This window comes from Vicugna pacos, chromosome 26, assembly GCF_048564905.1.
Source record: "Vicugna pacos chromosome 26, VicPac4, whole genome shotgun sequence".
Lineage (NCBI taxonomy): Eukaryota > Metazoa > Chordata > Mammalia > Artiodactyla > Camelidae > Vicugna > Vicugna pacos.
This window is the reverse complement of record NC_133012.1, coordinates 16,595,734-16,618,721: the sequence shown is the minus strand read 5'-3', so window position 1 is coordinate 16,618,721 and position 22,988 is coordinate 16,595,734. Positions and strand designations below refer to the sequence as shown.

Here is a 22,988-nt window from a genome sequence, read left to right as displayed (position 1 = left end):
GCAAATTCAGGGGTAGGGAAGTCAACTTCGGGTAGGGGAGGGGATTCATGGTGGGATTTTGGAGAAGGTGTAGGAGGGGGCAGAGGGGGCTCAGCCCTAAGGGGTGATGATGCCCGAAATGGTTCTCCACTGCCCAGCGGCGCAGGTGCAGGTGCAGGATCTGCAGGCTTTTCAGGAGCAGCAAGATCAGCAGGAGCGGCAGGCTCTTCAGGAGCGGCTAGATCAGCAGGAACGGCAGGTTCTTCAGGAGCGGCGGGCTCTTCAGGAGCGGCAAGATCAGCAGGAGCTGCAGGCTCTTCAGGGGTGGCAAGATCAGCAGGAGCGGCAGGCTCTTCAGGAGCTTCAGGCTCTTCAGGAGCGGCTAGATCAGCAGGACCGGCGGGCTCTTCAGGAGCGGCGGGCTCTTCAGGAGCGGCTAGATCAGCAGGAGCAGCGGGCTCTTCAGGAGCGGCTAGAGCAGCAGGAGCGGCAGGCTCTTCAGGAGCTGCAGGCTTTTCAAGAGCTGCAGGCTGTTCTGGAGCGGCTAGATGATCAGGAGCAGCGGGCTCTTCTGGAGTGGCTAGATCAGCAGGAGCGGCAGGCGCTTCAGGAGCGGCTAGATCAGCAGGAATGGCGGGCTCTTCAGGAGCGGCTAGATCTGCAGGAGCGGCAGGTTCTTCAGGAGCGTCGGGCTCTTCAGTAGCTGCAGGCTGTTCAGGAGCGGCAAGATCAGTAGGAGCTGCAGGCTCTTCAGGAGTGGCAAGATCAGCAGGAGCGGCGGGCTCTTCAGGAGTAGCGGGCTCTTCAGGAGCGGCAAGATCAGCAGGAGCTGCAGGCTCTTCAGGAGTGGCAAGATCAGCAGGAGCTGCAGGGTCTTCAGGAGTGGCAAGATCAGCAGGAGCGGCAGGCTCTTCAGGAGCGGCTAGATCAGCAGGAGCGGCAGGTTCTTCAGGAGTGGCGGGCTCTTCAGGAGCGGCTAGAGCAGCAGGAGCGGCAGGCTCTTCAGGAGTGGCAAGATCAGCAGGAGCGGCAGGCTCTTCAGGAGCTGCAGGCTGTTCAGGAGCGGCTAGATTAGCAGGAGCAGCGGGCTCTTCAGGAGTGGCTAGATCAGCAGGAATGGCAGGCGCTTCAGGAGCGGCTAGATCAGCAGGAACAGCAGGCTCTTCAGGATCGGCGGGCTCTTCAGGAGCGGCAGGCTCTTCAGGAGCGGCTAGATCAGCAGAAGCGGCAGGCTCTTCAGGAGCGGCTTGATCAGCAGGAATGGCGGGCTCTTCAGGAGCGGCTAGATCAGCAGGAGCGGCAGGTTCTTCAGGAGTGGCGGGCTCTTCAGGAGCGGCTAGAGCAGCAGGAGCAGCAGGCTCTTCAGGAGTGGCAAGATCAGCAGGAGCGGCAGGCTCTTCAGGAGCTGCAGGCTTTTCAGGAGCTGCAGGCTGTTCAGGAGCGGCTAGATGAGCAGGAGCAGCAGGCTCTTCAGGAGCAGCTAGATCAGCAGGAATGGCAGGCGCTTCAGGAGCGGCGGGCTCTTTAGGAGCTGCAGGCTGTTCAGGAGCGGCAAGATCAGTAGGAGCTGCAGGCTCTTCGGGAGTGGCAAGATCAGCAGGAGCGGCAGGCTCTTCATATGCAGCTGGAGCAGCAGGATCTTCATGTTCAGCAGGAGCAGCTGGAGGGTGTTCGCGGTCTCGTGCTGGACCCTGGTGGTCCTGTTTTTGTTTTCTGGCGTCTTCCCCTGCCTCTGCCTGCTCTGGACCTGTAACTGTTGGACGTGGAGAGAGCTTTAAGTCTAGTGGTTCTGCTCAGGCACAACCTGGAAAAAGGTACCCACATGCCTCCCTTTCCACGTGCCTTTTCAAGGACAGAAATCTTCCCAGAGCTTTGCAGGCAGCTCCCACTGAGCAAGTGCCCACAGGCACTTGTTCTGTGACTGAATTCTTCCAGACAGGTGGTCTGAGGCCAGTCTTTGCTCTGGTCCCAACTACAGACTTTGGGGATGCCTCCCTGTGTGGCCCAGCCCTCCGCCCTCCCTCACCTACACACCCACACCGGCCCCGCCCTTCTCACCTTTGGGCTCTGCTTCGGGGGGCTCCTGGTCCTCTACCTGAATCCCCAGGAGGTGGGCACGGTGCTCCAGGTCAGAGCCGGGGGTGCTGAGCTGCCCCTCAGCCCTGGGCAAGATCCTGGGGAGAGACCTGGGCGATGTCTGGGCAGGAGGCCGTGGTGGTGGGGAGCCCTTCATACCCAGACTCTTCTGGAGCCTGTGCTGGCCTTCCACAGTGTGGCACACCAGCCCCTCACTTGGAGAGGTGGCATGAGTGTCCTGGTTCCCCGGATCCTGCGGTGTCTGGCTCTGCAATGACAGTGACCGGCAGCCGGCCCGGTCCGGAGGTCTCAGAGCCCTGCCCGGCCAGGACCACTCCTGCTTCTGCCCCACTCGACCCTCTGCTGCCAGATCCGACTGGGACCTTGGTCATCTCAGTCACCCGGGAGGCAAGAGACACACCCTAGGGCATGGGCGCCACCTCGGGCAGCAGGGCCCTGCCCCGGTTCTCCACATCCCAGCCAGCCCACTTGGACCCAGGCTGGGGACGTGATCGGCCCCCCAGGCCTCTGACCCTTCCTCAGCCTGCTCTTGCTTGAGGCAGGACCCCCCCCCAACATGACTGCCCCACCGCCACCAGTCAGGAAGGGGCCGTGGGGCCACCCGGGTGGGGTCTGAGTGGTGACCCGGCCTGGGCGGGCCTGCCCTGGGCCTCCCTGTGTTACCTTTCGGTCCCTCTGGCCAAAAGGCCAGAGGCGCCTGGGGTGAGACCCGACCCACTGTCGGCACTGTTGGCAAAGGCCGTTGCTGCGGGCTTTCCGGGGGCCGCGACCTCGGGATCTTGGGATGCAACAAAACATGTCTGAGCTGAGCTGAGTTCACCAGCCAAGTCAGTTGAGAAGTGTCCTTCTCTACACAGCGGGTGCCTGGTGACCTGGGTCCCAAGTTCTGTTGGGCTCTGTTGCCAGGGAAGTGAGGTCACTTCCTGGGGTCCCCTTCCCCAAGCTTCCTCCTTACACAAAGCTCCCCAAGGGCCTCTCTGGGCTGCTGATGGCTCACTTCCCACCCCATGCCATGTCCACCCAGTGACACCAACTCGGCCCCTCCTATTGCCCTGGGGAGGCCTGGATGCAGCCAGGGTCACAGCTCTGACGACACAGCTGGGTTCAGACCCGGCTCCCCCGCCAGCAGTGCTGTCACCCTGGACAAGCCACCTGCTTCTCAGGGTCTCCCCAATCCCCCATTGGCCCAGTGGGGATCATTCAGGACCCTGCTTCCTAGGAAAGCCATCATGTCTCTAGAACCACAAACACCTACTGCACCTGTCACCTCTGCGGGCTGGCATCACAGGGAGCTCATGCACAGACTCAGCAAAGGAAGGGCCCCACAGAGGGCTTGTGGGGAGCAGGGCACACCCCACACAGGCCGGGGTCTGCCCTGGGATCTGGGGAAAGTCACCCTCCTTGCCGCCTGCTTCCCAGCTCCCTGTCGGCGGGTTGAAATTAAACACAACTCTGATATCGTCCATTCTGGCATGCGACCTCCTAGGTCGTTCTGTCATGTCAGATTCAGGCCCAGTGCCCCATCTAGGCCTCTAGGGTGCGCTGCCCCACAGTGGCTCCCTGCTTTTTTTTTGCCTTCTGGTCACACATCCTTGTGTGATTCCCACACAGTCCCCTGCAGGTTGGATGGATACTGGGACCGGGTTCTGCCAAATTGGGGGCAGGTGCAGGCAAGGAAAGGCCCAGGAGTGTGCAGGCACAGGAGTGTTCAGGCCCATTAGTGTGCAGGCCCAGGCCAGGGCAGGCCCAGGTGTGTACAAGTCCAGGAGTGTGCAGGTCCAGGAGTGTACAGGCCGAAGAGAGGGCATGCCCAGGAGTGTGCAGGCCCAGGAGTGTGCAGGCCCAGGAGTGTGCAGGTCAAGGAGAGGGCGGGTCTAATTGGGGGCGGCCCAGGCGAGGAAAGGCCCAGGAACGTACAGGCCCAGGAGTGTGCAGACGAGGGATTGTGCGGGCCCAGGAGAAGGCAGGCCCAAGAGTGTGCAGACACAGAAGTCAGCAGGCCCTGGAGTGTGCAGGCCTAGTAGTGTGCAGACAGAGGAGTGTGCAGGCCCAGGAGGGTGCATTTCCAGGAGTGTGCAGGCCCATTATTGTGCAGGCCCAAGAGTGTACAGGTCCAGGAGTGTGCAGGCCCAGGGGTGTGCAGACATAGGAGTGTGTAGTCCCAGGAGTGTGCCGGCACAGGTGGGAACAGGCCTAGGAGTGTGCAGGCACAAGTGGGAGTAGGCCCAGGAGTGTGCCGGCACAGGAGGGAGCAGGCCCAGGAGTGTGCAGGCCAAGGAGAGTGTAGGCCCAGGAGAGGGCAGGCCCAGGAGTGTGCAGGCCCAGGAGTGTGCAGCCCCAGGTGTGTGCAGACAGAAGCTTGTCCAGGGCCAGGAGAGTGCAGGCCCAGGGCAGGTCAGTCCCAGGAGTGTACTGTCCCAGGAGTATCCAAGGCCAGGAGTGTGCAGAGACAGGAGTGTGCAGGCCCAGGAGTGAACAGGCCCAGATTCGTGCAGGCCCAGGTGTGTGTAGGCCCTGGAGTGTGCAGCCCCAGAGGTCTGCAGACACAAGACGGAACAGGCCTAGGAGTGTGCAGGCCAAAGAGTGTGCAGACCTGGGACTGTGCAGTCTCAGGGGTGTGCAAACACGGGGTAGAGCAGGTACTCGAGTGTACTGGCCCAGGAGTGTAGAGGCCCAGGTGTGTGCAGGCTCTGGGATGTGCAGGCCCAGGAGTGTGCAGGCCTAGGAGTGTGCAGACAGAGGAGTGTGCAGGCCCAGGATGGTACATTTCCAGGAGTGTGCAGGCCCATTAGTGGGCAGGCCCAGGAGTGTACAAGTCCAGGAGTGTGCAGGCCCAGGAGTATGCATCACAGTAGTGTGCAGACCCAGAGGTGTGCCGGCACAGGTTGGAACAGGCCTATGAGTGTGCAGGCACGGGAGGAAGAAGGCCCAAGAGTGTGCAGGCCAAGGAGAGTGCAGTCCCAGGAGTGTGCAGTCCCAGGAGTGTGCAGGCCCAAGAGTGTGCAGGTCCAGGAGAGGGCCAGCCGAATTGGGGGCAGGCCCAGGCACGGAAAGGCCCAGGAGCGTGCAGGCCCCAGGAGTGTGCAGACGAGGGATTGTTCGGTCCCAGTAGAAGGCAGGCCCTGGAGGGTAGAGGGCCAGATGTGTGCAGGGCCTGTAGTGTTCAGGCCCAGGTGTGTGCAGGACAGGTGAGGGCCGTCACAGGAGAGGGCAGGGCCAAATGGGGCAGGCCCAGGAGTGTGCAGACAGAGGAGTGTGCAGGCCCAGGAGTGTGCATTCCCAGGAGTGTCAGGCCTATTAGTGTGCAGGCCCAGGCCAGGGCAGGCCCAGGAGTGTACAAGTCCAGGAGTGTGCAAGCTTAGGAGTGTTCAGGCCGAAGAGAGTGCAGGCCCAGGAGAGGGCATGCCCAGGAGTGTGCAGGCTCTAGGGTGTGCCGACCCAGTAGTGTGCAGACACAATACGGAACAGGCCAAGGAGTGTGCAGGCCAAAGAGTGTGCAGACCCAGGACTGTACAGGCCCAGGAATGTGCAGACACGGGAGGGAGCAGGCACACGAGTGTACTGGCACAGGAGTGTTCAGCCCAGGTGTGTGCAGGCTCTGGGTTGTGCAGGCCCAGGAGTGTGCAGACAGAGGAGTGTGCTGGCCCAGGAGGGTACAGTCCCAGGAGTGTGCAGGCCCATTAGTATTCAGGCCCAGGCCAGGGCTGGCCCAGGAGTGTACAGGCCCAGGAGCGTACGGGCCCAGGTGTGTCAGGCACAGGAGTGTGCAGGCGCACAAGTGTGCAGTCCCAGAAGTGTGATGGCACAGGAGGGAGCAGGCCCAGAAGTGTGCAGATCCAGGACTGTGCAGGCGTAGGATAGGTGAGGCCCAGGAGTGTGCAGACAAGAGGAGTGTGCAGGCCGAGGAGCGTGCAGGCCCAGGTGTGTCAGGCACAGGGGTGTGCAGGCGCACAAGTGTGCAGTCCCAGAAGGGTGATGGCACAGGAGGGAGCAGGTCCAGAAGTGTGCAGATCCAGGACTGTGCAGGCGTACGATAGGTCAGGCCCAGGAGTGTGCAGCTCCAGGAGAGTGCCGGCCGAACTGGGGCAGGCCCAGGAGAGAGAAGGCCCAGGGTTGTACAGGCCCAGGAGTATGCAGTCACAAGAGTGAGCAGATACAGGAGTGTACAGGCCAAAGTTCGTGCAGGCCCAGGTGTGCGCAGGTCCAGGAGCGTGCAGGCCCAGAAGTGTGCAGATACAATACGGAACGGGCCCGGGAGTGTACAGGCCCAGGTTCCTGCAGGCCCAGGTGTGCGTAGGTCCAGGAGTGCGCAGGTCCAGGAGTGTGCAGGCCCAGTTGTGTGCAGGCCCAGGATTGTGCAGGCCCTGTCGACCCTGGAGGGCAGGATGCCGTGACCAGAGGAGGCGCTCTGTAGGACTGGGGGCGGAGGGCGGGAGAGCAGGCGGTTGGAGAGTCGGTGGTGAGGGCTGGAAAGGGGCAGAGCTGCACCAACCAGGTGTGCGGACCTGAGGGCGTGAGGCTGGGCGGCCTGCCGAGGGTGTTCCTGCAGCAGTGCTGGCCCTGGGTGAGGATGTGGTGGGACCAGGGCTGAGCCAGCGGGGCAGAAGGAGGAGGAGCGGGGAGGAGGGCGCCAGAGGGTGCACAGTGGACCGGTCACTGGGCATCTGCAGGTTTGGAGGCGCTCTGCTGTGTGGGGCTCCAGGCCTCCCTGGGTCTGGGGACGTGGGTGTGATGTGACTCGGAAGGAGGCCGGGTGCGCTTCGGACAGCACCCGCCATCTCTCCCACCCAGGCCCAGTGCTCATGGTCGTGTTGCAGCCTCAGTTTTCCGTCCACTGTCCCAGCAACCCGTTGGTGGTATTCTGAGCAGAGGCAGAGGGTGAGAGTCCTGACTTGGCTTTCCTTCCCTGTGTTTCCAAGTCCACACTCATTCCGCAAGTCGCACGACAGGCCAAGAAATCGGGAGACGCGGTGTCGGGGTAAAGAATAGTGAGTTGATTTGGAAAGCCAGCTGACCGAGAAGATGGCAGGCTAATGTCCTGGAGAGCCACCTTCTCCGAGTGAGAATTCAGGCTCCTTTTACGCTAAAAAGGAGAGGGGTTGTGGGTGGTTGGTGCAAAGTCCTTGGTGCAGGAATTCTTTGTTTTTGCAGTTGTGGGTCAGCCCATGGGGCCCCTGTAAAACCTCTAACAAAACAAATGTTACTTTCTGTTCTGCAGCTGCTTGTGTGTATGGGAGAGCAAAAGAGGTTTTATCCTGAAGGCTGAGAGCCTTGAGAACAGGCTCTTCTGTCAATTTCAGGCTGAAGGCAACATTGATTTCCAAAAGGTGCAGAGCTGGTAAGACAGCCTGGAAAACAGCAGAGGGTTAAAGGAAAAAGAACAGATCTAATAGGCAGTCAGATCTGGTCTTTTCTATTACACCTGCTGCCCCAGCAGGGCTGGCCTCAGGGAGGAAGGGCGCCCCCCCCAGCCCCCGAGAGCCGCCTGCAGGGGGTGGGGAAGGCAGGGAGGGGGTCTGCCGTGCTGGGGAGGTAAACTAGACATGGCTGATACATGGACAGTGAGTGCAAAGTTAGAAAACCTCTGGGTTTTCCCTCTTTAGGGAGGGAGAGGGAGGCTCAGCATAGGTCCTTGAGCTTCCGCGAGAGAAGTGGCTCTCAGCCCAGGTCGGCTGCGGGCGCCTCTGGGGTTGTCACACCTGAGGGGCCCTCTGTGGACGGGTCCTGTGTTCTTGGCACTGACGTGGATTTTCCTCCTCCTCTTCCCCAAGGGGCGGTAGTGGCTCCGGGGGCAGCTTCCAGCCGATCACGGCCATCCTGCTGTCCTCATGCACGCTGGCCCTGCACGCCCGGCAGCTGGACGTCAGGCTGCAGCTGGACTACGTCTCCGCCTCGCAGGTAAGAGGAGCCCCGCTGCTTCCCTGGGGACCGGCAAGGGGGTCCCTCGGGAGGGGTTTCGGTTGGGGGCTCCTGGCTAGACGCCACAGCCGTGTGAGTGGCACCGTTGGGGTGAAGGAGGCTGGTGCCAGGGACAGGGCAGGTCCAGGAGTATGCAGGCCCAGGAGTGTGCGGGCCCAGGAGTGTGGAGACACTGGAGAGGGCCGGCCCAGGAGTGTGCAGGGACAGATGTGAGCAGACCCTGGAGTGTGCAGGTCCATGAGAGGGTCGGGCGAAGTGGGGGCTGGCCCGGGATAGGGCATGGCCAGGGGTGTGCAGGCCCAGAGTGTGCTTGCCCAGGGTTATGCAGACACAGGACTGTGCAGGTGCAGGAGTGTGTAGGCCCAGGAGATTGCTGGCACAGGTGGGAACAGGCCTAGGAGTGTGCAGGCATAGGTGGGAGGAGGCCCAGGAGTGTGCAGGCCCAGTAGTGTGCAGGCCCAGGAGTGTGCATACAGAGGAGTGTGCAGGCTCAGTAGGGTGCAGGCCCAGGCCAGGGCAGGCCTAGGAGAGTACAGGCCCAGGAGTGTGCATGTCCAGGAGTGTGCAGACACCAGAGTGTGCAGAGACAGAAGTGTGCAGGCCCAGGAGTGTACAGGCTCAGGCCTGAGCAGTCCCAGGAGTGTGCAGAGAGTGGAGGGTGCAGGCCCAGGCCATGGCAGGCCCAGGAGTGTGCAGTCCCAGGAGTGTGCCGGCACACGTGGCAACAGGCCTAGGAGTGTGCAGGCATAGGTGGGAGCAGGCCCAGGAGTGTGCAACCCAGGAGTGTGCAGAACCAGGTAGGGGAGGCCTAAGGGTGTTCAGGCGCAGGAGGGAACAGGCCAGGAGTGTGCAGGCCAAGGAGAGTGCAGGGCCAAGAGAGGGCAGGCCCAGGTGTGTGCATGCCTAGGAGTGTTCAGGCACAGGAGGGAGGAGGCACACGAGTGTGCAGACGCAGGAGTGGGCAGACACAGGATTCAGCAGGCCCAGTAGTGTGCAGGTCCAGGAGTGTGCAAGCCCAGGAGTGTGCAGGCCAAGGAGAGTGCAGGCCCAGGAGAGGGCAGGCCGAGGAGTGTGCAGGCCCAAGAGTGTGCAGGTCCAGGAGAGGGCGGGCCGAACTGGGGGCAGGCCCAGGCGAGGAAAAGCCCAGGAGCGTGCGGCCCAGGAGTGTGCAGACGAGGGATTGTGCGGGCCCAGGAGAAGGCAGGCCCAAGAGTGTGCAGACACAGGAGTCAGCAGGCCCTGGAGTGTGCTGGCCCAGGTGTGTGCAGGCCCAGGAGAGTGCAGACAGAGAGTGTGGAGTCCCAGTAGTGTGCAGGCCCAGTTGTGTGCAGGCCCAGGATTTGCAGGTCCTGGAGTGTGCAGGCCCAGAGGTGTGCAGACACAAGTCGAACAACCCCAGGAGTCTGCAGGCCAAGAAGTGTGCATAGCCAGGACTGTGCAGTCCCAGGAGTGTGCAGACACGGGGCGGAGCAGTCACACGAATGTACTGGCCCAGGAGTGTAGAGGCTAAAGTGTGTGCAGGCTCTGGGATGCGCAGGCCCAGGAGTGTGCAGGTCCAGGGGTGTGAAGGCCCAGGAGTGTGCAGACAGAGGAGAGTGCAGGCCCAGGAGCGTGCAGGCCCAGGCCACGGCAGGCCCAGGAGTGTAAAGGCCCAGGAGTATACAGAGCGAGGAGTGTGCAGTCCCCGGAGTGTGCAGAGACAGGGGTGTGCAGGCCCAGGAGACGGCAGGCCCATGAGTGTGCAGTTCCAGGAGTGTGCAGGCCTAGGAGAGGGCAGGACCTGCAGTGAAGAGGCCCAGGTTCGTGCAGGCCCAGGTATGTGCAGGCCCTGTAGTGTGCAGGCCCAGAGGTGTGCAGACAGAAGTCGAACAGGCCTAGGAGTCTGCAGGCCAAGGAGTGTGCATAGCCAGGACTGTGCGGTCCCAAGAGTGTGCAGACACGGGGCGGAACAGGCACACGACTGTACTGGCCCAGGAGTGTAGAGGCCCAGGTGTGTGCAGGCTCTGGGATGCGCAGGCCCAGGAGTGTGCGGGCCCAGGTGTGTGAAGGCCCAGGAGTGTGCAGACAGAGGAGTGTGCAGGCCCAGGAGTGTGCAGATCCAGGAGGATACAGGCCTAGTTGTGTTCAGGCCCAATATTGTGCAGGTCGTGGACTGTGCAGGCCGATGAGTGTGAAGTTGCAGAAGTGTGCGGGCCCAGTAGTGTGCAGGCCCAGGCCAGGGAAGACCCAGACCAGGGAAGGCCCAGGATTGTACAGGTCCAGGAGTGTGCAGGCCCAAGAGTGTGCAGACACAGGAGTCAGCAGGCCCTGGAGTGTGCAGGCCTAGTAGTGTGTAGGCCAAGGAATGTGCAGACAGAGGAGTGAGCAGGCCCAGGGGTGTGCAGGCTCAGGAGTGTGCACACAGAGGAGTGTGTAGGCCCAGGAGGGTGCATTCCTAGGTGTGTGCAGCCCCATTAGTGTGCAGGCCCAGGCCAGGGCAGGCCCAGGAGTGTACAGGTCCAGGAGTGTGCAGGCCCAGGATTGTACATGCCCAGGAGTTTGCAGGCCCAGGAGTATGCAGTCTCAGGAGTGAGCAGATACAGGAATGTGCAGGCCCAGGTGTATGCAGTCTCAGGAGTGAGCAGATAAAGGAGTGTGCAGGCCCAGGTGTGTACAGGCCCAGGTTCGTGCAGGCCCAGGCGTGTGCAAACTCCAGAGTGTGCAGAGACAGGAGTGTGCAGGTCCAGGAGTATACAGGCCTAGGTGTGTTCAAGCCCAAGATTGTGCAGGTCCTGGAGTGTGCAGGCCAATGAGTGTGCAGTTCCAGGAGTTTGCAGGCCCAATAGTTTGCAGGCCCAGGCCAGGGAAGGCCCAGACCAGGGAAGGCCCACGAGTGTGCAGACAGAGGAGTGTGCAGGCCCAGGAGGGTGCATTCCTAGGTGTGTGTAGGCCCATTAGTGTTCAGGCCCAGGCCAGGGCAGGCCCAGGAGTGTGCAGGTCCAGGACTGTGCAGTGCCAGGAGTGTGTAGACACGGGGCGGAGCAGGCACATGAGAGTAGTGGCCCAGGAGTGTAGAGGCCCAGGTGTGTTCAGGCTCTGGGATGCGCAGGCCCAGGAGTGTAGGGTCTAGGGTTGTGCATGCCCAGAAGTGTGCAGACAGAGGAGTGTGCAGGCCCAGGAGCGTGCAGGCCCAGGCCAGGTCAGGCCCAGGAGTGTACAACCCAGGAGTATACAGACCGAGGAGTGTGCAGACCCCGGAGTGTGCAAAGTCAGGTGTGTGCAGGCCCAGGAGTGTACAGGCCCACGTTCTTGCAGGCCCAGGCGTGTGCTAACACCACAGTGTGCAGAGACAGGAGTGTGCAGGCCCAGGAGTATACAGGCCCAGGTGTGTTCAAGCCCAAGGTTGTGCAGGTCCTGGAATTTGCAGGCCAATGAGTGTGCAGTTCCAGCAGTTTTCAGGCCCAGTAGTTTTCAGGCCCAGGCCAGGGAAGACTCAGACCAGGGAAGGCACAGCAGTGTACAGGTCCAGGGGTGTACAGTCCCAGTAGTGTGCAGAACCAGGTGAGGGCAGGCCCCAGAGTGTGCAGGCCCAGGAGAGGGCAGGCCCTAGGGTGTCTAGGCGCAGGAATGGGGAGTCCTAGGACCGTGCACGCCATGCAGAGGGCAGGCCCATGAGTGTACATGGCCAGGAGTGTGCAGGCACAGGAGGGAGGAGGTACACGAGTGTGCAGGCCTAGGAGTGTGCAGGACTTGTGAGGGCCGTCACAGGAGAGGGCAGGGCAATTTGGGGCAGGCCCAGGAGTGTGCAGACAGAGGAGTGTGCAGGCCCAGGAGGGTGCAGTCCCTGGAGAGTGCAGGCCCATTAGTGTGCAGGCGCATGCCAGGGTACGCCCAGGAGTGTACAGGTCCAGGAGTGTGCAGGCCCAGGAATGTGTAGGCACAGGTGTGGGCAGGCCTAGGAAAGGGCAGGCCCAGGATTCAAGAGGCCCACGTTCGTGCAGGCCCAGGTGTGTGCAGGCCCTGGGGTGTGCAGGCCCACAGGTATGCAGACACAAGACGGAACAGGCCCATGAGTGTGCAAGCCAAGGTGTTGCAGACCCAGGAATGTGCAGTCCCAGGAGTTTGCAGACACGGGGGGGAGCAAGCACACGTGTGTACTGGCCCAGGTGTGTAGAGGCCCAGATCTGTGCATGCTCTGGGATGCGCAGGCCCAGGAGTGTGCAGATCCAGGGTTATGCAGGCCCAGGAGTGTGCAGACAGAGGAGTGTGCAGGCCCAGGGGGGTGCATTCCTAGGTGTGTGCAGCCCCATTAGTGTGCAGTCCCAGGCCAGGGCAGGCCCAGGTGTGTACAGGTACAGGAGTGTGCAGGCCCAGGAGTGTATAGGCCCAGGAGTTTGCAGGCCCAGGCCAGGGAATGCCCAGACCAGGGAAGGCCCAGGAGTGTACAGGTCCAGGAGTGTGCAGGCCCAGGGGTGTGCAGGCCCAAAAGTGTGCAGGCACAGAAGTGTGCAGTCCCAGGAATGTGCCAGCACAGGTGGGAACAGGGCTAGGAGTGTGCAGGCACAGGTGGGAGCAGGCCCAGGAGTATGCAGGCACAGGAGGGAGCAGGCCTAGGTTCGTGCAGGCCCTGGAGTGTGTAGACACCAGAGTGTGCAGAGATAGGAGTGTGCAGAGAAGGAGTGTGCAGGCCCAGGTGTGTTTAGGCCCAGTGCTGTGCAGGTCCAGCAGTGTGCAGGCCCAGGAGTGTGCAGATCCAGGAGGATAAAGGCCTATGTGTGTTCAGGCCCAATATTGTGCAGGTCGTGCCTTTGCAGGCCGATGAGTGTGCAGTTGCAGAAGTGTGCGGGCCCAGTAGTGTGCAGGCCCAGGCCAGGGAAGACCCAGTCCAGGGAAGGCCCAGGATGGTACAGGTCCAGGTGTGTGCAGGCCCAAGAGTGTGCAGACACAGGGGTCAGCAGGCCCAGGAGTGTGCAGGCCTAGGAGTGTGTAGGCCGAGGAGTGTGCAGACAGAGGAGTGTGCATGCCCAGGAGTGTGCAGGCCCAGGAGTGTACAGACAGAAGAGTGTGTAGGCCCAGGTGGGTGCATTCCTAGGTGTGTGCAGCCCCATTAGTGTGCAGGCCCAGGCCAGGGCAGGCCCAGGGGTGTTTAGGCCCAGGTTCGTGCCGGCCAAGGAGAGGGCAGGCCCAGGAGTGAACAGGCCCAGGTTCGTGCAGGCCCAGGTGTGTTCAGGCCCTGGAGTGCGCAGGCCGAGAGGTGTGAAGACACAAGATGGAACAGGCCCAGGAGTGTGCAGACAAGAGGAGTGTGCAGACAAGAGGAGTGTGCAGGCCGAGGAGCGTGCAGGCCCAGGTGTGTCAGGCACAGGAGTGTGCAGGCGCCCAATGTGCAGTTCCAGAAGGGTGATGGCACAGGAGGGAGCAGGTCCAGAAGTGTGCAGATCCAGGACTGTGCAGGCGTACGATAGGTCAGGCCCAGGAGTGTGCAGCTCCAGGAGAGTGCCGGCCGAACTGGGGGCAGGCCCAGGAGAGGGAAGGCCCCGGAGTGTGCAGACAGAGGAGTGTGCAGGCCCAGGAGTTTGCAGGCCCAGGAGAGGGCATGCCCAGGGGTGTGCAGGCCCAGGAGTGTGCAGCCCCAGGAGTGTGCAGACAGAAGAGTGTCCAGGGCCAGGATAGGGCAGGCCTAGGAGTGTACAGGCCCAGGAGTGTGCAGACACCAGAGTGTGCAGAGACAGAAGTGTGCAGGTCCAGGAGTGTACAGGCTCAGGGCTGTGCAGTCCCAGGAGTGTGCAGACAGAGGAGGGTGCAGGCCCAGGCCAGGGCAGGCCCAGGAGTGTGCAGTCCCAGGAGTGTGCCGGCACACGTGGGAACAGGCCTAGGAGTGTGCAGGCATAGGTGGGAGCAGGCCCAGGAGTGTGCAGGCACAGGAGGGAACAGGCCAGGAGTGTGCAGGCCAAGGAGAGTGCAGGGCCAAGAGAGGGCAGGCACAGGAGTGTGCAGGCCCAGGAGTGTGCAGTCCCAGGAGTGTGCCGGCACACGTGGGAACAGGCCTAGGAGGGTGCAGGCATAGGTGGGAGCAGGCCCAGGAGTGTGCAGGCACAGGAGAGTGCAGGGCCAAGAGAGGGCAGGCACAGGAGTGTGCAGGCCCAGGAGCGTACAGGCCCAGGATGGTGCAGGCTCAAGATTGTGCAGGTCCAGGAGTCTGCAGGCCCATGAGTGTGCAGTTCCAGGAGTGTGCAGGCTTAGGAGAGGGCAGGACCAGCAGTGAAGAGGCCCAGGTTCATGCGGGCCCAGGAGAAGACAGGCCCAAGAGTGTGCAGGCACAGGTGTCAGAGGGCCCTGGAGTGTGCCTGCCCAGGTGTGTGCAGGCCCAGGAGTGTGCAGACAGAGGAGTGTGCAGGCTGAGGAGTGTGCAGGCCCAGGCCACGGCAGGCCCAGGAGTGTACAGGCCCAGGAGTATACAGACCGAGGACTGTGCAGTCCCCGGAGTGTGCAGAGACAGGAGTGTGCAGGCCCAGGAGTGTGCAGGCCCAAGGGTGTGCAGGCCTAGGAGTGTGCAGATGAGGGATTGTGCAGGCCCAGGAGAAGGGAGGCTCAGGAGTGTGCAGGCCCAGCAGTGTGCAGGCCTGGGGGTGTGTAGGCCCAGGAGTGTACAGGCCCAGGATTGTGCAGGCTCAAGATTGTGCAGGTCTGGGAGTGTGCAGGCCAAGGGGTGTGCAGTTCCATGTGTGTGCAAACAGAGGAGTGTGCAGGACCAGTAGGGTGCAGGCCGAGGTGTGTACAGGACCAGGAGTGTTCAGGCCCATTAGTGTGCAGGACCAGGCCAGGGAAGACCCAGACCAGGGAAGGCCCAGGATTGTACAGGTCCAGGAGTGTGCAGGCCTAAGAGTGTGCAGCCCCAGGAGTGTGCAGACAGAAGAGTGTCCAGGGCCAGGATAAGGCAGGCCTAGGAGTGTACAGGCCCAGGAGTGTGCATGTCCAGGAGTGTGCAGACACCAGAGTGTGCAGAGACAGAAGTGTGCAGGTCCAGGAGTGTACAGGCTCAGGGCTGTGCAGTCCCAGGAGTGTGCAGACAGAGGAGGGTGCAGGCCCAGGCCAGGGCAGGCCCAGGAGTGTGCAGTCCCAGGAGTGTGCCGGCACAGGAGGGAACAGGCCAGGAGTGTGCAGGCCAAGGAGAGTGCAGGGCCAAGAGAGGGCAGGCACAGGAGTGTGCAGGCCCAGGAGCGTACAGGCCCAGGATTGTGCAGGCTCAAGATTGTTCAGGTCCAGGAGTGTGCAGGCCCATGAGTGTACAGTTCCAGGAGTGTGCAGGCCTAGGAGAGGGCAGGACCAGCAGTGAAGAGGCCCAGGTTCGTGCAGGCCCAGGTATGTGCAGGCCCTGTAGTGTGCAGGCCCAGAGGTGTGCAGACAGAAGTCGAACAGGCCTAGGAGTCTGCAGGCCAAGGAGTGTGCATAGCCAGGACTGTGCGGTCCCAAGAGTGTGCAGACACGGGGCGGAACAGGCACATGACTGTACTGGCCCAGGAGTGTAGAGGCCCAGGTGTGTGCAGGCCATGGGATGCGCAGGCCCCGGAGTGTGCAGGTCCAGGGGTGTCAAGGCGCAGGGGTGTGCAGACAGAGGAGTGAGCAGGCCCAAGCGTGTGCACGTCAAAGAGAGGGCGGGCCTAATAGGTGGTGGCCCAGGCGAGGAAAGGACCAGGAGAATGCAGGCTCAGGAGTCGGCAGGCCCAGGAGTGTGCAGGCCCATGAGTGTGCATTCCTAGGTGGGTGTAGCACCATTAGTGTGCAGGCCCAGGCCAGGGCATGCCCAGGAGTGTACAGGTCCAGGAGTGTTCAGGCCCAGGAGTGTACAGGCCCAGGAGTTTGCAGGCCCAGGTGTATGCAGTCTCAGAAGTGAGCAGATACAGGAGTGTGCAGGCCCAGGTGTGTACAGGCCAAAGTTCGTGCAGGCCCAGGCGTGTGCAAACACCAGAGTGTGCAAGACAGGAGTGTGCAGGTCCAGGAGTATACAGGCCTAGGTGTGTTCAAGCCCAAGATTGTGCAGGTCCTGGAGTGTGCAGGCCAATGAGTGTGCAGTTCCAGGAGTTTGCAGGCCCAGTAGTTTGCAGGCCCAGGCCAGGGAAGGCCCAGACCAGGGAAGGCCCACGAGTGTGCAGACAGAGGAGTGTGCAGGCCCAGGAGGGTGCATTCCTAGGTGTGTGTAGGCCCATTAGTGTGCAGGCCCAGGCCAGGGCAGGCCCAGGAGTGTGCAGGTCCAGGACTGTGCAGTGCCAGGAGTGTGTAGACACGGGGCGGAGCAGGCACATGAGAGTAGTGGCCCAGGAGTATAGAGGCCCAGGTGTGTTCAGGCTCTGGGATGCGCAGGCCCAGGAGTGTAGGGTCTAGGGTTGTGCATGCCCAGAAGTGTGCAGACAGAGGAGTGTGCAGGCCCAGGAGCGTGCAGGCCCAGGCCAGGTCAGGCCCAGGAGTGTACAACCCAGGAGTATACAGACCGAGGAGTGTGCAGACCCTGGAGTGTGCAAAGTCAGGTGTGTGCAGGCCCAGGAGTGTACAGGCCCACGTTCTTGCAGGCCCAGGTGTGTGCTAACACCACAGTGGGCAGAGACAGGAGTGTGCAGGCCCAGGAGTATACAGGCCCAGGTGTGTTCAAGCCCAAGGTTGTGCAGGTCCTGGAGTTTACAGGCCAATGAGTGTGCAGTTCCAGCAGTTTTCAGGCCCAGTAGTTTTCAGGCCCAGGCCAGGGAAGGCCCAGACCAGGGAAGGCACAGCAGTGTACAGGTCCAGGGGTGTACAGTCCCAGTAGTGTGCAGAACCAGGTGAGGGCAGGCCCCAGAGTGTGCAGGCCCAGGAGAGGGCAGGCCCAAGGGTGTCCAGGCGCAGGAATGGGGAGTCCTAGGACCGTGCACGCCATGCAGAGGGCAGGCCCATGAGTGTACATGGCCAGGAGTGTGCAGGCACAGGAGGGAGGAGGTACACGAGTGTGCAGGCCTAGGAGTGTGCAGGACTTGTGAGGGCCGTCACAGGAGAGGGCAGGGCAATTTGGGGCAGGCCCAGGAGTGTGCAGACAGAGGAGTGTGCAGGCCCAGGAGGGTGCAGTCCCTGGAGAGTGCAGGCCCATTTGTGTGCAGGCCCATGCCAGGGCACGCCCAGGAGTGTACAGGTCCAGGAGTGTGCAGGCCCAGGAATGTGTAGGCACAGGAGTGGGCAGGCCTAGGAAAGGGCAGGCCCAGGAGTCAAGAGGCCCAGGTTCGTGCAGGCCCAGGTGTGTGCAGGCCCTGGAGTGTGCAGGCCCAGAGGTATGCAGACACAAGACGGAACAGGCCCATGAGTGTGCAGGCCAAGGTGTGTGCAGACCCAGGAATGTGCAGTCCCAGGAGTTTGCAGACACGGGGGGGAGCAAGCACACGTGTGTACTGGCCCAGGTGTGTAGAGGCCCAGATCTGTGCAGGCTCTGGGTTGTGCAGGCCCAGGAGTGTGAAGATGCAGGGGTATGCAGGCCCAGGAGTGTGCAGACAGAGGTGTGTGCAGGACCAGGAGCGTGCAGGCCAAGGCCACGGCAGGCCCATGAGTGTACAGGCCCAGGAGTATACAGACCGAGGAGTGTGCAGACCCCGGAGTGTGCAGAGACAGGAGTGTGCAGGCCCAGGAGTGTGCAGGCCCAAGAGTGTGCAGGTCCAGGAGAGGGCGGGCCGAACTGGGGGCAGGCCCAGGTGAGGAAAGGCCCAGGAGCGTGCAGGCCCAGGAGTGTGAAGACACCAGAGTGTGCAGTTCCATGGGTGTGCTGGCCCAGGAGTGTGCAGACAGAGGAGTGTGCAGGCCCAGGTGTGTACAGGCCCAGGAGTATACAGACCGAGGAGTGTGCAGAACCCGGAGTGTGCAGAGACAGGAGTGTGCAGGCCCAGGGGTATACAGGCCCAGTACTCTGCAGGCCCAGGAATGTCCAGGCCCAGGAGTGTGCAGATGAGGGATTGTGCGGGCCCAGGAGAAGGCAGGCCCAGAAATGTGCAGGCCCAGCAGGGTGCAGGCCCAAGTATGTGCAGGCTCATGATTGTGCAGCTCCAGGTGGGTGCAGGCCAATGAGTGTGCAGTTCCAGGAGTGTGAATGCCTAGGAGAGGGCAGGCACGGCTGTCAAGAGTCCCAGGTTCGTGCAGGCCCAGGTTTGTGCAGGCCCAGCAGTGTGCAGGCCCAGGAATGTGCAGGCTCAAGTGGGAAGTGTTTGTTGGGCCTGAGCAACTGTCCCCTGTCCTCCACCTCTGTCCCTGCCTGGCTGCACCTCTGCAGCTGCTCTCCTGCTCTCCTGGCCTCTTAGCTCTGTATCCCTCTCCCTCTCATGGTAGTCTTCTCTGCGTTTGCCTGCCTCTGGACAGATGGCCCAAGTCAGGACCCATGGGGGCTAGGGTGGAGGGGACTGGGGACTGGGTGGGGGAATTCAGAGAGCTGTCCTGTCCCCTGTGGTCCTCATTTGCACATCCATGTACTGGGCTGAGGAGGAACTCCATGCCCCAGGACACGCCCTAACTTCACAGGTCGTGGAGTACGGCCTGGATGCCTGGGGAACCGGCCTGGTGGGCGAGGACAGGGCAGGAATGGACAGGGGCGGACCCACTGCCTCTGCTGCCTCACCTGCTGGGCTGGGGAGAGCTCTGCCCAGGAAGCAGGAAGGCCTAGCAGGATGCGGGCCTCTCCCAGGGCCCTCATCCCGGCCGACTGAGGCCCCGTGGGCCAGAGAGGCCATAGCCTGCAGGCTGGGGCGCCAGGGTGGGAAGGAGGCTGGGAGCCCCCTGACCGTGTGCCCTGTCTCCTGGGTGGCCAAGGCTGCCTGGCTGCCGTTCATTTGCTCAGTTTATCAGGTAATGAGATGAAAGTGAGGCTTCCAGACAGAGGGGGCGTTGAGCCGGGGGAGAATGGCTGCTTCCTTCTGGGCCTGGAGGGGCAGCCCACCCCCCAGCCTTGCCCACTCCTCTGCTGCCCCCTCACAGCCCACCCAGCCCAGGAGCCCTGTGGCCACCCAGCAGAGGGGGTCCTGCGAGCCTCTGCCGAGCACTGTGGGCCCCAGGAGTCCTTGCGAACAGTCCCCCATTGCGGTTACGCTAGTCTGAATGACATTCGTTAGGTGTCAGCTGTGAGTGGGACGCACGTTAACGGCACAGCAATGATAACAGAAGTAGCAGTCACCACTCGCTGAGTGTCCCTCCGTGGTGGTTGCGCGGCCAAGCTCAGGTGGCGGTCTGGGACCAGGAACAGGGCTCGTCTGTGATAAGGGCCAGGCACCCTGTGTCAGGACCCGAGGTCAGTCTGTGATGAAATTCAAGGCTCAGTGTGTGACCAGGGTCATGTCTAGGTCTGAGGGTCAGCCTGTCCTCTGAGCCGGTGGCCCCCTGCCTGGCCTCTCCACCCCCTCCTCCCACCACGTCCTCACCACCTGGGTCACCAAGGTAACCAGCCTTGAAATAATGGGTGTTTCAGCAGCTGAGGCCTAACTTGAATTTATCCTGAAAGACTCAGTTCTGCAGCAGTTGCCAGGGAAACTAAGGGGCATCCTGTCTCTCCCACCCACTGCCAGTTTCCACGTCAGTCAGGCTTCCACTTGACACCTGGGCTGGGGCAGCAAAGGGGGGTGGGCAGAACGTGCCCACCCTGGCCCTGCTACCAGTCCTGTCTCCTGGACCCCAGGCCTCTGTGCTTTTGTCTCAGTGTGATGGGATGGGATGGGATGGCTCAGCAGGGGAGCCCACTGAGGTATATATAGAGTGCCAGGCGGGAGGCCCTGGGGTCGGTTTTGGCAGGCAGGCTTAGTCTGGGGCCAGCGAGCGGAGCACTTGGAATCTGATCCTGGATTTGATCCCAGCTCCTCTCCTTGTCAGCCTGGTGGCTAACTTGGTGTCTGTCTGCATCTGTCAAATGGGTGTGGTCATGGGGCTGTTGAGGTCATCCGAGCAAAGTGGTAGTGATGAAGGCCCCCTGGGCAGCCTCGGCTGTCATATCTTCAGAGCTGCTCCCCTGCCCTGTGCCGAGGGCATGGAGGCATTCCTGGGGCTCCCTGCCTTCCCCCGGGCTCTGGTCTGCTTCCCATCTCCTCCACCCTGGCCCCCAGGGTCTTTCCACAACATTCCCAGTTCAGAGTGAAGTCCTGTTTGTGCAGTATCCTTGAGACCCTGGCTTCACCTGTCTTCTGAGACTTGGGCCTCCACACCATCTCCAGGGCAGACCTTCCTCTTTGAGCCTCAGTTGTCTCTGCTGTAGGCGGGTGAACGTTTGGTTCCTGGGTGGACTGAGACTCAAGGCTTCTGTGTACTGAGGTTACCAGCACAGAGCAGGCGCAGGGGGTAGTCAGGACTCCCTTGCCCAGGTTTATACCCAGAGAGCCAACCTTGGGGAGAGCAATCTTCCTTGAAGATTGTGGGGCCCAGTCCAACTCAGCCTCCTCCCCAATTGGGGAAGCAGGGCGTCGCTTCAGGTGGGCAGGCTCAAGTCTTCCCATCTGAACAATGAGAGCAGAGAGGTCTCCCTTGTGGGATCACAAGGCATCGTGCCCAGACCCAGGACGTGGCTCAAAACCAGGTCCCTCGGCCCCCGCATAGTCAGGATTCATGCAGAACTCAGCCCTGCCCCTGCCCTGCGGCCCTCCCTGGCAAGACCTCCCTGGGCCTCTGCTGCACAGCTGGGAGCTCAGGGGTCAAGCACGGTGCACGCCCACTCCCGTAAGGTTGCAGCCACCCCTCCTACCCATCCCTTGTCTGGCAGAGGGGCTCTGCCTCTGGGTTCAGGGGAAAGTGGGACCCATGGGAGGGTGGGCTCTGTGAGAGGAGAAGTTTCTGCTAGGGCGTGGGGGGTGTGATATTCTCAGTTGCCACATCACTCAGCAGGGAGAAGGAGCCCCGCCTTCCAAATTGGGGGAGTTAGGGGTGTCCCTTTCTAGCGTCCGGTTCATTCACCAGGCCCCCCTTGATGGTCAGTTCCCAACACAGGCACGGGGACCGCTGGGAGGGGACTCTGCACATCTCTAGCCGCCCTCCCCGGAACAGAGCACCTGGACACTGAACCTGCTGCCCATCAATACAGTGGGTTCCCTGGGATCAACTCTGATCCCAGCAACGTGCCCACACCTGTCATCTCCCACCATTTCAGGCATCAGTCCGTCCTCAGATGAGGGGTTTGAGGCCGTGGTGGGATGTACTTCACGGGCATAAATAGCATAAAACTACATGGTAGTGATGGTCGGACAGCATGGGAATGCACTTAATGTTCCTGAAATGCAGTTTAAAAGGGAAAAAATCTGTATTTTATTAAAGGAAGTGGGAAATGGAAAATTATAGAATGCCATAAATGATGTAAAACAAATAAACTAAACTAAAGAAGAAGAAAACAAAAGCAAATTCAGGGGTAGGGAAGTCAACTTCGGGTAGGGGAGGGGATACATGTTGGGATTTTGGAGAAGGTGTAGGAGGGGGCAGAGGGGGCTCAGCCCTAAGGGGTGATGATGCCCGAAATGGTTCTCCACTGCCCAGCGGCGCAGGTGCAGGTGCAGGATCTGCAGGCTTTTCAGGAGCAGCAAGATCAGCAGGAGCGGCAGGCTCTTCAGGAGCGGCTAGATCAGCAGGAACGGCAGGTTCTTCAGGAGCGGCGGGCTCTTCAGGAGCGGCAAGATCAGCAGGAGCTGCAGGCTCTTCAGGGGTGGCAAGATCAGCAGGAGCGGCAGGCTCTTCAGGAGCTTCAGGCTCTTCAGGAGCGGCTAGATCAGCAGGACCGGCGGGCTCTTCAGGAGCGGCGGGCTCTTCAGGAGCGGCTAGATCAGCAGGAGCAGCGGGCTCTTCAGGAGCGGCTAGAGCAGCAGGAGCGGCAGGCTCTTCAGGAGCTGCAGGCTTTTCAAGAGCTGCAGGCTGTTCTGGAGCGGCTAGATGATCAGGAGCAGCGGGCTCTTCTGGAGTGGCTAGATCAGCAGGAGCGGCAGGCGCTTCAGGAGCGGCTAGATCAGCAGGAATGGCGGGCTCTTCAGGAGCGGCTAGATCTGCAGGAGCGGCAGGTTCTTCAGGAGCGTCGGGCTCTTCAGTAGCTGCAGGCTGTTCAGGAGCGGCAAGATCAGTAGGAGCTGCAGGCTCTTCAGGAGTGGCAAGATCAGCAGGAGCGGCGGGCTCTTCAGGAGTAGCGGGCTCTTCAGGAGCGGCAAGATCAGCAGGAGCTGCAGGCTCTTCAGGAGTGGCAAGATCAGCAGGAGCTGCAGGGTCTTCAGGAGTGGCAAGATCAGCAGGAGCGGCAGGCTCTTCAGGAGCGGCTAGATCAGCAGGAGCGGCAGGTTCTTCAGGAGTGGCGGGCTCTTCAGGAGCGGCTAGAGCAGCAGGAGCGGCAGGCTCTTCAGGAGTGGCAAGATCAGCAGGAGCGGCAGGCTCTTCAGGAGCTGCAGGCTGTTCAGGAGCGGCTAGATTAGCAGGAGCAGCGGGCTCTTCAGGAGTGGCTAGATCAGCAGGAATGGCAGGCGCTTCAGGAGCGGCTAGATCAGCAGGAACAGCAGGCTCTTCAGGATCGGCGGGCTCTTCAGGAGCGGCAGGCTCTTCAGGAGCGGCTAGATCAGCAGAAGCGGCAGGCTCTTCAGGAGCGGCTTGATCAGCAGGAATGGCGGGCTCTTCAGGAGCGGCTAGATCAGCAGGAGCGGCAGGTTCTTCAGGAGTGGCGGGCTCTTCAGGAGCGGCTAGAGCAGCAGGAGCAGCAGGCTCTTCAGGAGTGGCAAGATCAGCAGGAGCGGCAGGCTCTTCAGGAGCTGCAGGCTTTTCAGGAGCTGCAGGCTGTTCAGGAGCGGCTAGATGAGCAGGAGCAGCAGGCTCTTCAGGAGCAGCTAGATCAGCAGGAATGGCAGGCGCTTCAGGAGCGGCGGGCTCTTCAGGAGCTGCAGGCTGTTCAGGAGCGGCAAGATCAGTAGGAGCTGCAGGCTCTTCGGGAGTGGCAAGATCAGCAGGAGCGGCAGGCTCTTCATATGCAGCTGGAGCAGCAGGATCTTCATGTTCAGCAGGAGCAGCTGGAG

At 61.6% G+C, this 22,988-nt stretch overlaps 2 protein-coding genes across 2 annotated transcripts; one reads left to right on the top strand and one right to left on the bottom strand.

The window, feature by feature from the left end:
- Nucleotides 1-1,614: 1,614 nt before the first annotated feature.
- LOC140689569 (uncharacterized) lies at nucleotides 1,615-22,988 on the top strand. Its single transcript, XM_072950610.1, has 6 exons — nucleotides 1,615-1,793; nucleotides 6,868-6,954; nucleotides 7,295-7,414; nucleotides 7,848-7,974; nucleotides 21,481-21,995; nucleotides 22,518-22,988. Exons 4-6 carry the CDS (start codon nucleotides 7,905-7,907, stop codon nucleotides 22,884-22,886), a joined length of 954 nt encoding a protein of 317 aa, XP_072806711.1. The 5' UTR covers nucleotides 1,615-1,793; nucleotides 6,868-6,954; nucleotides 7,295-7,414; nucleotides 7,848-7,904; the 3' UTR covers nucleotides 22,887-22,988.
- On the bottom strand, nucleotides 4,419-6,890 carry LOC140689567 (uncharacterized). Its single transcript, XM_072950608.1, has 2 exons — nucleotides 5,561-6,890; nucleotides 4,419-4,859 (listed from the first exon to the last, which is right to left on the bottom strand). Exons 1-2 carry the CDS (start codon nucleotides 6,878-6,880, stop codon nucleotides 4,686-4,688), a joined length of 1,494 nt encoding a protein of 497 aa, XP_072806709.1. The 5' UTR covers nucleotides 6,881-6,890; the 3' UTR covers nucleotides 4,419-4,685.

Coding starts and splice junctions, on each gene's coding strand:
- LOC140689567 (XM_072950608.1), bottom strand. CDS start 6,880: ATGAGCACTGGGCCTGGGTGGGAGAGATGGCGGGTGCTGTCCGAAGCG. Junction 4,860..5,560: donor GGGTCTGCACACTCTTTGGC/CTGCACACTCCT, acceptor CCACTAATGGGC/CTGCACACTCCTGGAAATGT.
- LOC140689569 (XM_072950610.1), top strand. CDS start 7,905: ATGCACGCTGGCCCTGCACGCCCGGCAGCTGGACGTCAGGCTGCAGCT. Junction 7,975..21,480: donor ACTACGTCTCCGCCTCGCAG/GTAAGAGGAGCC, acceptor TCCACTGCCCAG/CGGCGCAGGTGCAGGTGCAG. Junction 21,996..22,517: donor TAGATCTGCAGGAGCGGCAG/GTTCTTCAGGAG, acceptor CAGGAGCGGCAG/GCTCTTCAGGAGCGGCTAGA.